Source organism: Schistosoma haematobium, chromosome 3 (genome assembly GCF_000699445.3).
Source record: "Schistosoma haematobium chromosome 3, whole genome shotgun sequence".
NCBI classification, from domain to species: Eukaryota; Metazoa; Platyhelminthes; class Trematoda; order Strigeidida; family Schistosomatidae; genus Schistosoma; species Schistosoma haematobium.
Window position 1 is genome coordinate 36,651,373 of NC_067198.1, and position 16,560 is coordinate 36,667,932.

Here is a 16,560-nt window from a genome sequence, read left to right on the forward strand (position 1 = left end):
CGCAGCTAATAGTTAAAGACTTCAGGTTACATGGCCCAAAATTCTTTGGAATGGCGCAAGTGTATTCACTCCTTGTCTTCCCTTAGATCCTAAGTCTCTGAATTCCTCATTATTTCACTAATTTATATTTTCTCGAATTGTGTCGTGGATGCCTAATTTTTTCTATTACCATTAGTACTAGTTGTAACTATACTATTTTGGAATTTTCCCTTATAATTTCATCTCGCTGTGTATAAAGGGTATACCAACTTAAACTATGCATGATTTTACGTTGGATTTGATTCAGTGACTGACTGTTGTTGGAAAAGTTGATCTTTTAACTTGAAAATCTCAGTTTAACTCGTTTATTTTTATTGTTTCAATTTTAATTCTTTCGGTTCTAGAAAAAAGATGGTCGTCTTGTCACTAATACAGAAGAAACTCGTTATTGTATTGCAGAGCCGATGCCAAATATCATTCCTATTATGCCAGTAGATAGAGTGGAAATTGTAAGTTAATTATTTCTCTTGCCCATAAAAAGTTTATATCACGAGATATGATAGCAATTGTAAAAAGATTGTTAGGTGTATAACACGGAATAGCTGTTCAACCTTTATTATTTATGGCCTCCTTTATTGTGGGTATTTATGATCATGTCCGGGGTCGAATCCATGACTTTATCTGATAGTAACCATACTTTCTTTAGATTACTATATTTTTCACCTGACAAGCTTTTTTATACTCTACTGTTCAGTTAAATTACAAGCGTAATAAGCTTCTTGTTGTTTGAGAATGAAAGAATTTCTCTAAAGGACAGACTTTCTCTCGATAACGGCTTTACCTTCTCCACAAATGTCTTCGTCAGTATATTCTACTAACAAGTGTAAGATACAGACCACCAAACAACTGTCCAATTGGACGGAGAGTAGTTGAGCAAAGTAAAAGCCAAATGGTACATCTAGTGATAACTGGTCTACACTACAGAATCCACAAATATCAACAAATTTTGGAAAACGAAAAGAAGAGGCTAAAGAGGATACTTACATCAGAACAATCTTGACAACGGTAATCGAGATATCAAGTAGACGACACAAAGAAGAAACACCTTCAAGGATAAGCTAATCAATATTTCAAAACTACTCCAGAAGAAAACACAAACAATTACGTGATAAATCTGTAAAAACAACCTCTGACGAACATAGAAGAACACCTGAAAAAGGATTGAACTACAATACAAGTCACGCTTCAAAACTGGAATTATTCTCTCCACTGAACTCATCACTCAAAATAATCGGAATAAATAAAGAAACTCAACAAACTGTAGTATCTCTAGCGGAAGAAAGATAACACTCAACTGATTGTACAAAAACAAACAGTCTTAACCCAGAACTAGAGTGGACATTGTCATAGTTTCGAGGGATAAAGGATGCACTACAGTAATTACGGACAAAGATGAATACATCAGGAAAATCGATGAACTAATTAAATATAAAAGTGTATATAAATCAATAGACACAATTCCAATCAAAAAGTTCGACAACCGAATTTCTAGTGTAATGAACGAGGTGGGGACAAACGATTGTTTTCTAATTCAAAATTACAGAATATCTTGGTGAGATATGAGAACCATACACTGCTTACTTCATTTGAATATTTCCATCATTTGTCCTTCACAGTCTGTATAATTCTTCCAGTTCAAAATTCCTTTCTATGTTCCCTTCTATTTTCTTCAACTCGATCCTCTTAGCCCTCTGCTGCCAGGTTTCTTACATACTACTTATGTCGACAGATATAAGCTAATAAATAGAATACAAATATCAAGACAATATTGATTGCGAATGAAATTCAGTGAACTAGTGCTTACTCGATTCTACGTTAGGCCGAAACTACACAAAACAAACATTCCCCTGCGTCCAATTTTATCACTTCCCGGAACCCCAACATACAATTTATCGATAGAAATTTCAAGAATATTGTAACATTTAGTAGATTCATCAAGTTACTCCATTAAATCTCCCATTAAATTCTTGGATAAGATAAACGAAATTCAAATCAACAATGACGAACTGAAGATATCCTTTGACGTAATGGCCTTATTCATCTCAATCGAACCAAGCTTAGCAAAGAAAACTCTATCTGTCTTTCTACTCAATGAAAAATCTCCAAAAGTACACGAAGCTCTAAAATTAAAGTCTACTAGAACTCATCGATGTATGTTTAACAACATGTTTTCAATTCAACAATAAAATCTTCAAACAGACCAAAGGAGCACCAATGGGATCACCAATATCAGAACTTATTGCATAAGCAGTGATATGGAGATTGAAAGCCTCGATTTTACCAGTTTAATCTGGTACTTTCTTCATTAATTATCAATGATTTCTTTTTTTCATTTGATACGTATTGCTTTTTATCATAGTTAATCGTAATACTACCAGGATTTCCTCATTTATCACTAGTATAGATCCGATCCAATTAACACAAGAGCACACTTACAACTGATTGGTCGCTGAATAGTGAACGGTGTTATGTGTCAAGTCCTTCTTAGTACTGATTGAATTCTATCGATTAAGTTGTAATGTGGCCACTAGTATAAACGATTCGAAATCGCATGCATTATGTTAAGATGATAGTTGCAGGTAATCGACGGTAAACTCTGAACAACGGATATGAATCGACCAGTAAGCATGAGTTCTCTCAAGATTACAAGTACATTTTGCTAACAAGTGTCATATAGTACAAAACCTAAATCTGGGGTTTCTTGTCAACTACCTTCAACCGCCACCTTGTGAGAGCATGTTTCGCACATTGTTTTCTTTAAGTCCAATAAAATTTATATCAAATCAGTGTCATTTAATTTTGGTATTATCCTACCCTTTTTTTGCATACATCTTGGAATATTTGACATTTAGCGTATGTTAAGTCAAACAGAGTGGGCTAATAAACAAATTCAAGGGATTATACAAGCATTGCATGCTGACTTAATCTCAGCCAAATCACAAGACGCTAATTTATCTCAATATATTGGTAAACTTGTCTCATCTATTCAGTCACCTGTTAGTGGCGGTGTGCCAAAATTAGTGGTAAGTTCTGTTGGATTGTTTTTTCGAAAAAAATTATTCACTTATTTAGAATCTGATCGTTTGATAATGTTTATTTGGCGATTAGACTGTATATTTCGATAATGTAATAAGAAGACGAAGGTTATCAGAATTATGTGATATATTCGCGCAATAGATTTCCCCGACCGTTGTTGCTACCTTGACGTGGTGGTCGGGCTTGCCTATCGTGATGAAGCAACCGAGCTATACTGACTGGAACAACCGTTCCTCAAGGTCCTACCATGTCAGACAGGTCGGTTGAAGAGCGGTGAGACTAAAAGCAACAAACCCAAGGTCCGAAGGCGAAGTCGTACTGTTGACTGTACAGAGGTGTGACAGCAGTAAGGTGTTTCCTTCAGACAACCAGCATGACAGCGATGCTGCCTTCCCACAAGGAGGGGTGGGGTTAGAAAAGGTCGACCCTAAAAATTCACACCTCACCTTACCCCACGGATATCCGTCTCCGGCGGTAAGGCCCTTTGAAGAACGGAGCTAACACGTCACTAACCTCTCACGAAAAGGCCGTGCGCGACCGGCCTCAAGCAGTTGTCCCTTGGGCACTGCGGTCATGCTCTCAGGTCACTGAGACCGCCTCTAATCCAATTTCCTTTTCAGGTACCTCCAGAAGAACCCTTCCTCGGTGTGGGCAACCGGGAAGTGATAACCGCCCTCATACCTCTAACAGCACTCAAGACCACTGTATTCATAATCAACCTTCCTCTTCAATTCCTATTATTCCTCCTACATCGACTTTCAACCCTAAACTTCCTCCTTCGGCTTCCTCCTCAAGTGTCATCATAGCCAACGATTCTAGTGCTCAAAACACTGTCCCAGGTCTACTGAAACCTCGCTCCAAACTACACATTGGAGCCTTCAACGTACGCACCCTATGTCAAATCGGTCAACAGGCTTCCTTGGCTAGAACCCTAGGGTCTCTTTCCATTGATATATGCTGTGTCTCCGAAACACGCATACAGGATCCCAGTGTGGTCATTCACTTGACCTCACCTCAGCAAAACGGAGAGCCGACGAGATACACCCTTCGTGTATCTGGTGACCCGACGGCCAGCTCTCGTGGACTGGCAGGAGTAGGGATAGCACTAAGCATGAGGGCGGAACAAGCACTGTTAGAGTGGATCCCCGTCAACAGTCGTCTATTTGCTGTTCGGCTAAACGGCTCCGTAAGAACTCGGAAGGATAGGGACACACGTCGTTGTCTTTTTGTCGTTTCTGCCTACGCTCCCACCGATTGCAGCTCAGATGATGTGAAAGATGAATTTTACAGAAAGCTTTCTGAACTTCTTCAGAAAGGTAAACGCTCAGACATAGTACTCGTAGGGGGTGACTTTAATGCTCAGATAGGTAGTTTAAACCAAACAGAAAGGCATTTAGGTGGGTATTTTAGCATTCCGGCATGGCGAACAGATAATGGTGACCGTCTGCTGCAACTGTGCTCAGACAATCGCTTATTTTTAGCAAACACAAATTCTAAGCATAAGGAGAGACATCGTCTAACATGGCGACCCTCTACACCAAACCAACGATGAACTCAAATAGACCATATTGCCATCAGTCATCGTTGGAGAGGGTCGGTACAAGATTGTCGCTCATTCTGGAGTACCTGCTTGGACTCCGACCACGCCCTAATACGGGCACACATCTGCTTGCACCTCACTGGACGCAAAAAAGTCTCAGGAAAAAGACCCATTAGAACTGAATTGAGTAGTGAGAAAACCAAAAGTAGGTTCCAGGAACAACTGAGGTCACACTTAGGTAGTTCTGAAAACGAGGCTGACCCAGATGTTGCTGGGAGACATACAAGCAGCTGTGGAAGCAGCAGTGACATCTATTAGCGACTTAAACCACAGAGTTACAAAGAACCAGTGGATTTCTTCAAAGTCTATCACACTGATGGATTCTCGCAAACTCGTCCCATCAGGTTCCGAACATGATGAAGAGCGACAACAAATCAGATCTAGGTTAAGAAAAAGTCTAAGGAGTGACCGTGAGCAGTGGTGGGCAACGAAAGCAAAAGAGATGGAAAAGGCGGCAGCTATAGGGAACACAAGACAGCTCTACCGACTAATAAAAGAAACTGGAATTAGTAAGTCAAGTGTAAGTCAGACTATTTCGGAAAAAGACGACACCCTCATCTGCTCTCAGTCCAGACGTTTAGAACGATGGGCGGAACAATTTAGCTGGCCTTCAGCTACTCTACAACTACCCTCCATTCCCAAACAATGTGAATGGAACAATGAAGTAGATCCCCCAACTCTAGCAGACGTTCAAAAGGCTATAGTTAATCTGAAACGAGGAAGGGCAGCTGGTCCAGATGGATTGGCTCCAGAGGTCTTTAAGGATGGTGGTCCAATTTTAGCGACTAGGTTGACTAATATTTTAGCTAAAATCTGGGAGTTAGACGATATCCCATCTGACTGGTCACAATCACTTATCGTCCCAATATATAAGAAAGGGTCAAAATCATCCTGTGACAACCACAGAGGGATTAGTTTAACTAATATAATATCTAAAATACTAGCCTCGATAATTATCAGACGCCTAACTAAGACTCGTGAACTGCAAACACGAGAGAACCAAGCTGGCTTTAGACCTGGTCGTGGCTGCATCGACCACATATTCACCATTCGTCAGATTCTAGAACATAGGCATACTTATCGGCGTCCGACAATGGTGGTCTTTCTTGACTTAAAAGCAGCATTTGACTCGGTAGACCGCGAGATTCTGTGGCAGTGTCTGTCATTGAAAGGCGTACCCCAGAAGTACATAAACCTTATGAAGGCTCTTTACTCGAACACTACTAGTCGAGTCAAAGCTTATGGCGAACTGTCATCTACTTTTGCAACCTCAAGTGGTGTCCGTCAAGGATGTCCACTTTCCCCATTTTTGTTTAACTTCATCATAGACCTACTGATGGAAATAACATTCTCTTCGACTGGATTCTCGGGTATTGACCTTCTTCCAGGAGGTCCACTTATCGACTTAGAATACGCAGATGACATAGTCCTGTTTGGTGAAGACGCTGACAAAATGCAGAGTCTTCTGGTAGCACTGAGCAACAATACCAGAATGTTTGGAATGCGCTTCTCTCCCTCTAAATGCAAGTTGTTGCTTCAGGACTGGTCTGCGTCAACACCTGAACTAAGGATAGGGAGTGAAGTAGTCGAACGCGTTGACAACTTCACATATCTTGGAAGTCTGATCAGCCCTAATGGGTTGGTATCGGACGAAATCTCAGCACGGATTCGAAAAGCTCGTTTGGCTTTTGCCAACTTACGTCACCTTTGGCGGAGGCGAGATATCCGTCTATCAATAAAAGGACGAGTATACTGCGCGGCAGTCCGTTCTGTTTTAATTTACGGCAGCGAAACATGGCCATTAAGAGTAGAAGACACTCGTAAGCTATTAGTATTTGACCACAGATGCCTTAGAAATATTGCTGGTGTCTGCTGGGATCACCGGGTAAGTAATAGTGAGGTTAGGCGCAGGGTATTAGGGAATGATGGTAAATCAGTTGATGAGGTTATGAATCTTCATCGACTGAGATGGTTGGGCCACGTGTTACGTATGCCCGAACACCGATTACCACGACGTGCAATGCTATCCGGTATTGGAGATGGTTGGAAGAAAGTTAGGGGCGGCCAAACCAAAACGTGGCATCAGTGCTTGAAGTCACTAACTTCTAGTCTGAGCCATGTTGGTAGATGCAGACTACTTGGTTGGGGTCCGCGTGACTATCGTAACCAATGGTTGGAGACTCTTGGTGACATGGCTCAGAATCGATCACAATGGCGTCGGTGTATACACCCCCTGTCTTCCCTTAAACTAAGATATTAAAATCGCTTCATATCTTTCTTTCTACGAACCAATTCTTTCTTCTTGTATTATATCTCTATATGCAATCTTTCTCTTATATATTACCACCTTTGACATAACCACTGCTATGAATCCGGTGTTCATCTTGTTGTGCTGATGCGGTATGGCAACCTGGACCGATGCACATATGTGCCTGGTCCTACGTTGTAGCTGACTGACTGACTGACTGCAATAGATTTCGACCAATCTGATCACATATATACTTGTTAAGAGCATTTATATTTGAAAATAAAAGGTCAACTAGACTGGAAATGGGGTAAGAGGAGTTAAGGATAATAATAAGAGTAATAATACTGTGAACACAATTTGAAACCTAATCACTTTGGATAATAAGTCAATATTACCAGGGTAGGTTTATGGTAAGAACAAACTGTTTTTGAACACACAAAGGGGGTTTGAATTTTCGTATGGCTAAGGCTTCAATAAACCTTAGTATACGCCCTTTTACACTTTTGTATAAAACCACAAAAGCCGAGTTTAGAACAATCTTATGGCCTATTTCAATTATATGTTTAGCAATAGAGAATGATGGATGTTTATTCTCTACTCTTATTGGGTCACTTGATTGTATTTGTTTCTGCAACCATTTTGGTACATGTTCACACACCCTAATTTTGAGATCACGATTGTGTGATTGGATTGTTTGAAATCTATTGCGCTAATATATCACATAATTCTGATAACCTTCGTCTTCTTATTACATTATCGAAATTTGTCAAAGGGACTAATTGCTTTGGACTGTATATGTCTGAAATATATACGATTGGAATTGTTCTGTGTACTGGACGTAACTAAACCTTAACATGCCTAAAATTCCATTGCTTTAACAGATAACATTGTCTTATTCAATTATCCACTTGTATATATGGTTTATTTTTACCATTTTAATAACAATAATTGTGGGTTTATAGCTATAGAGTTTGATAATGAAGTTTATTGAAAACAATTATTCTCTCCAATATTCTTTGTTCTGTTTATATCGACTATTATGAATTTAATATCGGATGAAGACATGCGATATCGACTGATTTATAAAAATAAAAAAAACGGCTAAAAGTCACCTGTCAATCAGTTACAAACAAAATAAGATCTAACATATATACATATTGATCCTCTTCAAATAGCCACTACACTTCACATCATAATACTAAACGGTAATAAATAGTATGAAGAGCGAATAAATCTAAATAATACTAGGATTAGTAGCGGTAGTGTAGTGGATGCTACTCACAAGAATGTCTGTAAGTTGTTTGTAGCGGAACTTGGAGTCAAAGTTGCAACAGTTGTCAGACGGAGTGAAGATTTCCAATGCAACGATGTCGTTGTCATATATAACACTGATGCATGAAGACCGTAACTAACTGGATAGTTTGAACTACACAGTAATGTGGGAAAATGTAAACCAAATTTATTGTATAGGATTTTTAAGATCCATCATAATGTCACTGAATGTATTCATTTATTCATCTTTTTTAGTTGTTCATATTTTATTGGCTTATACTCATTTTGCTCTTTTTTCCGTAATTTAATAATACTTTTTACGCTTTTTCTCTCTTACAAATTTTTCCACATTCCGTAATTTTCTGTTTATTCACCATTATTATTATTTGATAACCTTTTAAGAGTTATTTTGATAATTTTATCTCTCTGTGCTAGTTGTATAGAAACTTGAACCGATATATGTTTGCGTCAAGTTCTACGTCCAGTATTATTGATTGACTGACTATTTTCATTCAGTTTAATAAAGTGAAGATTTTATCTGATTTCTTCCTCAATATTCTAAACTGTCATTTTTTTCCTGCTTATCATTTAACACTTCAAAATTAGCTTTACTACTTGAGAGTTAAATTTTATATTCATTATTGTTCTTGAGAGTAATAATTGGGATCTTTTCTACTGTCAAATCAACTTATATTCTGTAATCAGTGTTCTAAGCTGATGTGATGCTTTTTTAAAAGTTTCTTGAACAGTTATTGGGTTGTTGTGTCTCTTTATGTGCTATGTATGGTTAGTCCCTATATTACTAATCTTTTCTACTACTTCTACTGTTCTGGGTTTTTATCTGACTGTGCTAATGTTAATGTGTGGCAACCTGAACCAGTCAACCAATAGCAACGTAGATCCTGTTCGTATGTACAGGCCAAATCCCAAAATAGTAGAGGTCGTAACAGCATAATTGGTAATAGGAAAGATTAGGCATCAAAGATACGACTTGAAAAGAAAATACGAATTAGCAAAATAAAAATAAAACAGTTATGATGAATTTAGAATTTCAGAACTTGATGGAAGACTACCGGATGCACCTGTGCCATTGCAAAAGATTTTGAGCCATGTCAATCAAGGTCTCTAACCACTGGTTACGATAATCATGCAGACCCCAACCAGGTAGTCTACATTTATTAACATCACTAATTCCAATTGTCACTGACTTCATTAACTGATGCCATGTTTTGATTTCGCCGAAGCACATGTGTCGGGTTCTATGTTGCATATAAACTGACTAGCTGACTGATGAATTATTTGATTGACAAATAATTAGAAACGATATTTATTAGGAAATCTTTACTATTTGTGAGAAAAAATGACGGAATTTTTAATATGATATTTGTGATCTTACGATACGTCTATTTACAAGGAACATTTCAGTAGATAAATATTTTACTATAAGTTACAAATTCATTTGAGCTCTTTCTAAGTCACTTATGGTGTCATAAAGTTTCTACTTTGACAATATTTCATATCCACGTTAAGCGAACATAGACAATTACATTCCAATACTTTTTCAAAAAAATGTACTGTGTTACATAATCGGAAAATTACTTCACAAATCACCAATATTAGTGAGATAATTACGTTTACTTAATCCTTATTAGGTTTGCCTATTAGTTATATAAATAGACCATACTGCGACATTTTTATATAGTTAGCAAACTCTCGTTCTTGTATAATAAAGGATATGTGGATAACTGACTTTTTATCTAGTACAGTTTGTTTCTATTGATCATTCAACTGTTATTGGGATATAGAGCAAATAAGACTGGCACCATCATTTTTGTGCTCTTTTAAATCAATGAATCTATTTCCGAGACTTTTCCAATCTTTTTTACACACACAGACCGACAAATAGAAAATTTATGTTACTTTAGAGGATGAAATAGATTTCTCAGTTTTTTACCACTACCATCTCGTTATCATCAGTATTTTTATTTTCATACTTAATAATTTCAAAATCTTTTATAGAAAGACGTTGAGCTATCCGATGATCCACGACAAGAAAAATGTTTCTCTCAATTGGCTGACAGTGTTTTAGAATTATTGGAATTGCAATTAACATTTCTGAAATTTTGGTATGTAAACGATCCACCACCACCGCCTCCAGCATCTCATCGTTTAGCTGCTATGTATAATGCTGATATGATTGGTAATGTAAGCAGTTCTACTGTTGGAGGAATTACAGGTAGTGGTAACTATCTTTTGTATGAAATGATCGGTTACTATGAAGTACTGGTTCGTGATATGAGTAGAAAATTTGGCTTTTCTGTTGACCATTTAAATGCAGATCACCTTCGTTATGGTCCAATATCTACAGATCGTCAAAATAATATTATTAATTCTACTAGTAATGTTAATACTAATTTATTATCACCACTTCGTCGTAATTCACGTTCATCACAAAAGTAAGTTGCATGTTTCATTTTATTTATTAAACTTCTTATTCCTAGAAATTAATTTGGTGAAGGGATTTAGTTCCGAAATGTAGTTTTTTCATTTCGATGTTGAAGTCTAGTAAATCCATGACACAATCGATTGGTCAGCTGTAATCAATTTTGACCTGGGATAAATATACTTTAACCTAGGCTCCTAATCCACATCTGTATGAGGAGATGAAATTGACAAGATAAATAATAAAATAATCGTTGTAGTAATGGTAATGAAAAAGATTAGACATCGAGATTAGTGTTTGAAAGTATTGAATGAAAAGCCCTATTTGATGGAAGACAAAGAGTGAATGCGTCTGAACCACTTTGACCGATTCTAAAGCCATGTCACTCAATGTATTCAACCACTGATCTCTATTGTAGTGTGAACCCTCACCACGTGGTCTGTACCTAACAACATGGCTCAGATCAACAGTTAATTATTCCGTGGATTAATTCTATGTTTTAGTTTGGTCACTCCTAACTTTATTTCAACCTACTACTACACACCGCCCTTGTGAGTTAGGCGGTGGGCGGGCGTACATAAAACATACATCAATCACCTCAGTTGATTGTGATTCATAAATTTCTTAACCAGTTCTTATATTTCACAAATATCGTATGAATAACCATAGCATTGATTACTTGATCGTTCTATGGTACCCGAATAATTCTTTGAAATGACTGAGGATCAAACACCTATAAATCTACACATATCTCATACTTTCAGAGACTATGTTTCACAACCATAGAATGATGCACAATGAACTTACTGCCCAATATACTCGCCACTTGGTTGGCAAATATACATGATCTACACCACAGGCGATGGAAGTTAGTTTAATTAGACACTAACTCAACAGTGCTGATGAGACTTCTAGTACAAGTAAAGTGGTTTATATGCTCAACTTCTTTACTCACTATGATCAATTTAGATGATGATATAAACCAGTTTGAAACAATGTCTTGCATTTAGATGGAGCGAAACACATTTCGAACATTCTCGTATTGTTACCCAAGGTAATCAAAAGACTCTACATTATGTTACGGTCTTTATCAAATAGGATTCTTCGGTTTATCGATTTGTGAGGTGTCACTAATGATTCCTTGAAATCTAATCATTTGAGATTGTCCACATATTTTAATCTTAGCCAACCATTGTCTACTGAACCATCCTATAGTCACTGACGAAGTCTTGTGTGCAGCATGAAGATTATGGAGTGATGAACTGTAATGAGTTGAATAGGTATATATTCTTGCTAAGTCATAATTTGCTCATTTCTTTATTCCTATTTAAGAACATGTAAACTCTTAAACCATGTCGTTCACATGCTTCAAACAGATAGGACAACCTATTAGTTGAATTAATTAACAGGTAAATATATATAATTTCTTCAGTATATATTGATACTGAAATTGACTAAACTTTGTTGCAATATATATCATTATCAACACTACTTATTATTGTCTTCGCATGTAATGCTTCTTCACTATAACTCCAGACCTTTAGTTTAATTATTGGGATCCCTTAATAACATGATATATTTCTTAGTTACTATTACTTCAGACTATAGGACACAATTTCTTGATGTTTGGATTCATATACCATCTTTAAGTCAAAAAAATATCAAATCTTATAGTACCAGTAAACATGCTAATGTTCTAGTTACTCACTATTAATTATTGTGTATTCTGTTAATTACTATATCGGTCAAGTTTAATGTTAGTAAACTGTCGAGATTTATTCAATCCTATGAAATTGAACTATATATTCTTAAGTCGGTTGAACTGCTGCTATTCGATGTTTTATTCGTCTGTTTAACCATACTGTGACGTTTTCCGTTAATAAAATAGCCAGCCATAATCTATATCAGAGCCTGATAGTTTTTATTATCTACTAATGATGATTGCTTGCTTATCAACACATACATACAAGTCAATCTGCTTTAGAATCTACGGAAAGTGTTTTATTGTCTTTCCTTATCTTAATTTCGACAATTGATCTCTAAAATCATGTACCAAGTACAGTTTTACATGCTTAACTTGTGAATTGCGTATTGTATTCGAGTCCTAGTAATACTACTTACTACTCAACGGTTAGAATTGAAATTAATGGAGTTTAAGGTTTGAATCTACGACCTAGTAGTTCTAAAAACGGATACTTCACTACCCATTTACCAAACGCTCCACTTTACTTTCTACACCATTCAATTCGCTTTCCCCAAACTGCGTTTAGATTTCTGATTATTTTGGTGATCACTAGCTTTACCCTACTATATAGTTGATATATTGCATGCAGCTCTTACTGTAGGCAAGAGATAACATTTTCATCGTTTGACTTCTGAGATGTTGATGTTTTACTAAAAGATTTACTTGTCGACTTTGAATACGCAGATAATATAGTTTTGTTTGGTGAAGACGCTGAAGAAAATTCAGTTTTCTGACTCACAAAAATACAACCATGTTTGAGATACGATTATCTCCTTCTAAATGTAAAACGTTTCTTGAGGATTAGCTTGCATCAGCGCCAAGATTAATGGTAGGAAGTGAATTAGTTGAACGCATCAACCTATTTACTTATCTTAGGAGTCTTATCAGTCCTGATGGCCTAGTTTCTGACAAAATCTCGGCATGGACCCAGAAAGCTAGATTGGTTTTTGCCGACTTCTGTCACTTGCGGCTTAGATGAGATATCCGTCTTCCAACCAAAGGGCGAGTATATTGTGCAGCAATCTACGAATGTCATAATGTGGATGTAATGCTCATAGCAATATAATTTGATGAGTGAGTAATATAATTGCGTATTTGCCACAATTTTATGTCGATATGAATACTGATAATAATTCCACTACGATAATAACAATAATGATAATGGGATATTTCACGAAATAGATAGATGAGAAGAGTTGATACATGGACAAAGTACAGATAAGACAATACGATTTGTTTATGTGCATGTCCTTGATGTACTAGCTTCTCTATTTGAATCGACTCAAATTTGATTGTATGATGATGTCAACGAAATATACATGCCGGCTACCCTCGTATATAATTATTGACTTAATTCACGTTAGGGAATAACAGAATAAATGTATCAAGCACGAGAATGAATTTCGGATAAATATATTCCATACATCCGTTGTTCCAGACAGACAATGAGATAGATGGAGCGGAGAAGCAGACTGGAGAAGGCAAACATTCCAATTCTTTATACCACTCATTACAAGCGTTAATATAGTTCAAAATAGATAATGGGTAGTGTAGCAGAGACAGGCATTGAATAAAATAATGAGTGATAGATAAACACACAAGTATACACAAGGCACATAAGCATAGAAATACAAGGAAATAAAAAGACATTTACGTGTTCTGAAGATTACGCTTTCCTATGAAAACAAAAGTTATCACGCAGGTAAAAAAATAACTCAATGTCATATACTGTTTGAGTTATTTAAGTCTTTTCAAAAGCTAGAATGAATCATGTATGCATTGGCCTTAGGCACTACAATTGTAACCGGTGCTTCTAGTTTTTTAATGACAGCTCGGAATCATTCTCATTAGCGCACGTATATCCATTCTTTGTCTCCTCCCAAATACTGAACTTCAGAACTCTCCATAATTTTTTATTTCACTAATTTATATTCTTTTTTCGAGTCGTATCTTCGATGTCTGATCTTTTCAATTACTGATTGATACTTATACTACCTCTACTACTCTGGGATTAGGCCTAACAATTTGGTCTCTCAGTGCTAATGAGGTATGGCAACTTGGATAGATGCACATACGTACATGTTTTACGTTGCGATTGTCTGACTGACTGATTTAATTACTGCTTGAGCGTTATATTAAATATTAGTTTAATTTAATAGTAATATGAGTTATATCTTCATGTAGCATTGTGAATACTGGTGTTGCGACAATCGCTCAATCAACTGTCCCAAGAATCTTCTCGAAACCTGATCATTCTGGATCTGATCATGGATCGTCGATTCGTTCGTTGCAGAGATCTTTCCAAACGGTAATTTTAATCTACTTATTTTTATCATTATTTTAATCGTAACATTCTCAGTATAATCATACCACTCTTTGGAAGTTCATTTTACTTAGATCATTTTTTATCTCTAAAAAACTACACCATAGACCAATGTGTTTAAACTGAACAAGGTATACAAAGTCAAATTTCAATTACGAACGTGTTTATTTGAATCTTTGGTTTGTAAATGATTTGTTCAATTTTATAGAAATGGATTTGGTTGAAGTCATTAGTCTCAAATTCAATGACTGGATGATATAATAGTTACTACAACTCTTTAAAGTCCCTTGTGTTTGGTAATGTGTGTGTGTGGATGGGTTGTAGGTATAGATTATTAAAATGTCTTGTGTTAGTGTTAAACAGTTGTTTAGTACTCTGTGTTTGTCAATAATCTGTTGTTATTCAATTCACTAAAGTAGTTTACACTCAAAAGAAAAAGGAAAATTACTCTATAAACGGAGACGGAAGGTGGATAGCAGTGTAATCCAAGACAGGCGTTTCGTCCTGTTCCGAAGTCGTCAGCTGAATATACCTGCATCCCAGGGTTCATGTTCACTCCAGGATTCGAACCTTGTACACTTGTTTCTAACGCCATTACGTCATCTATTTAGCTACTGAGTCCAGATATCCAATAGCTTATGCAATGGGTTGAAGTTTAATTTATTTGTTTTGGTTGTTTGAATCTTCTCATTTACCGATTGGGGTCCTAAACACCAATGTGAAAATTCAAACAGCCAATACAAATGCATCAAAGGTTTGCTCTGTTAACAGAGTCCCTAAAAAGTATTTCTAACTGTGTATTGTAAAGTTTTTTTTTTTACTATAAATTGACTGAAACTTTGAAAAATGGACTAATGAATTAGGAATGCTGATGTTATATGCACTTACCTGGAGGACAGCTAAAACTTCTGTGTTTTATTCGCAAGGTAGTATAAAAGTGTTATGCTTAACTTACAGAGAACTAATAACTAATAAATCTTTAATTGTACAAATCTGGAATTTTGCTTGTTAATTTTATCTTCCTGTGCTAAAGTGGTGTAGCAACTTTAAACGAAACATATGCGTGCCAGATTCTATGCTGCACTGTTTTAGTTTTGTTATTGTGTTTCTGTTAATTTCTTTCTGAATCACTTTGTCGCATATGACTTTTTTGAATAGTTCTTCTCGTTGTTTATGTACATAAATCTAAAAATGGATCCTTATTCATGTATCGCGGCAATTCTCTTAGGATGCACACATATAGCAACAGAGATTGACCAGTTTCAATCCCTAATATTAAAACAACGTTTTCTGTAGTTTTTCTACGACCAGTAAGACGCAGATAAATGCTTGCTCCAAATAGAGCATGATATGAGCTTTAACATGTGCTCCAGAATGACCAACAGTTCTTTTGAGCCTCTCCAACTATGGCTAATGACAATGTGGTCTTTTCGAGTCCATCTATGTGTCGACTGTGAGGGTTAGTATTTCAGACGATGTTTCTCCTTGTGTTCATAGTTGGTGTTTGCTAGAAATAAACAATTATCTGAGTATCAGTGCAGCGGATAGTTGCCCTGTATCTGTTCTCTGAGCCGCGACACCATTTGGTTTAGTCTACTTATTTGAGCATTACAGTTACCTGCCACTACTACCACATCATATCATTTAGCTTTTTGAAAGTGGGATAGCTTCCCGAAAAATTCATCGTTAACTTCATCTGAGCTGCAGCCAGTGGAAGCGTAGGTAGAGACAACGAGAGGATGACGAGGTATGTCCCTATCTTTTCGATTTCTTGCTATCCCGTTTGGTCGGATAGCGCACAAGCAGTTTTCTATTGGAGTCCAGTCTGACATTCTGATCTGCTTTTGGGCTTAAT

General features: G+C 36.6%; 1 protein-coding gene across 1 annotated transcript in view; it reads left to right on the forward strand.

Annotated features, from left to right (window-relative positions):
• The window catches only part of MS3_00005680 (uncharacterized protein), a 93,840-nt gene that overhangs the window by 64,807 nt on the left and 12,473 nt on the right, over positions 1-16,560 (forward strand). The window contains exons 27-30 of the mRNA XM_051213770.1: positions 384-488; positions 2,892-3,062; positions 10,215-10,651; positions 14,567-14,690. Coding sequence (XP_051069774.1) covers positions 384-488; positions 2,892-3,062; positions 10,215-10,651; positions 14,567-14,690 — 837 coding nt within the window. The remainder of the gene's footprint in view (positions 1-383; positions 489-2,891; positions 3,063-10,214; positions 10,652-14,566; positions 14,691-16,560) is intronic.